At 56.4% G+C, this 337-nt stretch overlaps 1 protein-coding gene across 1 annotated transcript in view; it reads left to right on the forward strand.

Moving 5' to 3' along the window:
• Positions 1–21: 21 nt before the first annotated feature.
• Positions 22–337, forward strand: part of LOC104461350 (zinc finger protein RFP-like) — a gene marked incomplete at both ends in the record, with an annotated part of 558 nt that continues 242 nt past the window's right edge. Inside the window, one exon of the mRNA XM_010072904.1 lies at positions 22–271. Coding sequence (XP_010071206.1) covers positions 22–271 — 250 coding nt within the window. The remainder of the gene's footprint in view (positions 272–337) is intronic.

Below are 337 nucleotides of genomic sequence, written 5' to 3' on the forward strand. Positions count from 1 at the left end.
CTCCTCCTGCCCCCGGTGCAGGGAGACGGTGCCCCAGCAGAGCCTCCGCCCCAACTGGGAGTTGGCCAAAATCACTGAAGCAGCCAAGAGCTCGAACCTGCAACGGGTCAGAGAGGTGGAAGGAGGGGAGAACTTGTGTGAGAAGCACCAGGAACCCCTGAAGCTCTTCTGCAAAGATGAGGAAAAGCTTATCTGCGTAGTGTGTGACAGGTCCAAGGTGCACCGTGAGCATTCTGTGGTTCCCATGGATGAGGCTGCCCAGGAGTACAAGGTGAGTGGTTTATGGGCACGTTGACACACAAAGCACCAGAAGTTTGTGGTGGTGCTACTCTTGGGT

The sequence above is a fragment of the Pterocles gutturalis genome, unplaced genomic scaffold, assembly GCF_000699245.1.
Source record: "Pterocles gutturalis isolate BGI_N339 unplaced genomic scaffold, ASM69924v1 scaffold41842, whole genome shotgun sequence".
NCBI lineage: Eukaryota > Metazoa > Chordata > Aves > Pterocliformes > Pteroclidae > Pterocles > Pterocles gutturalis.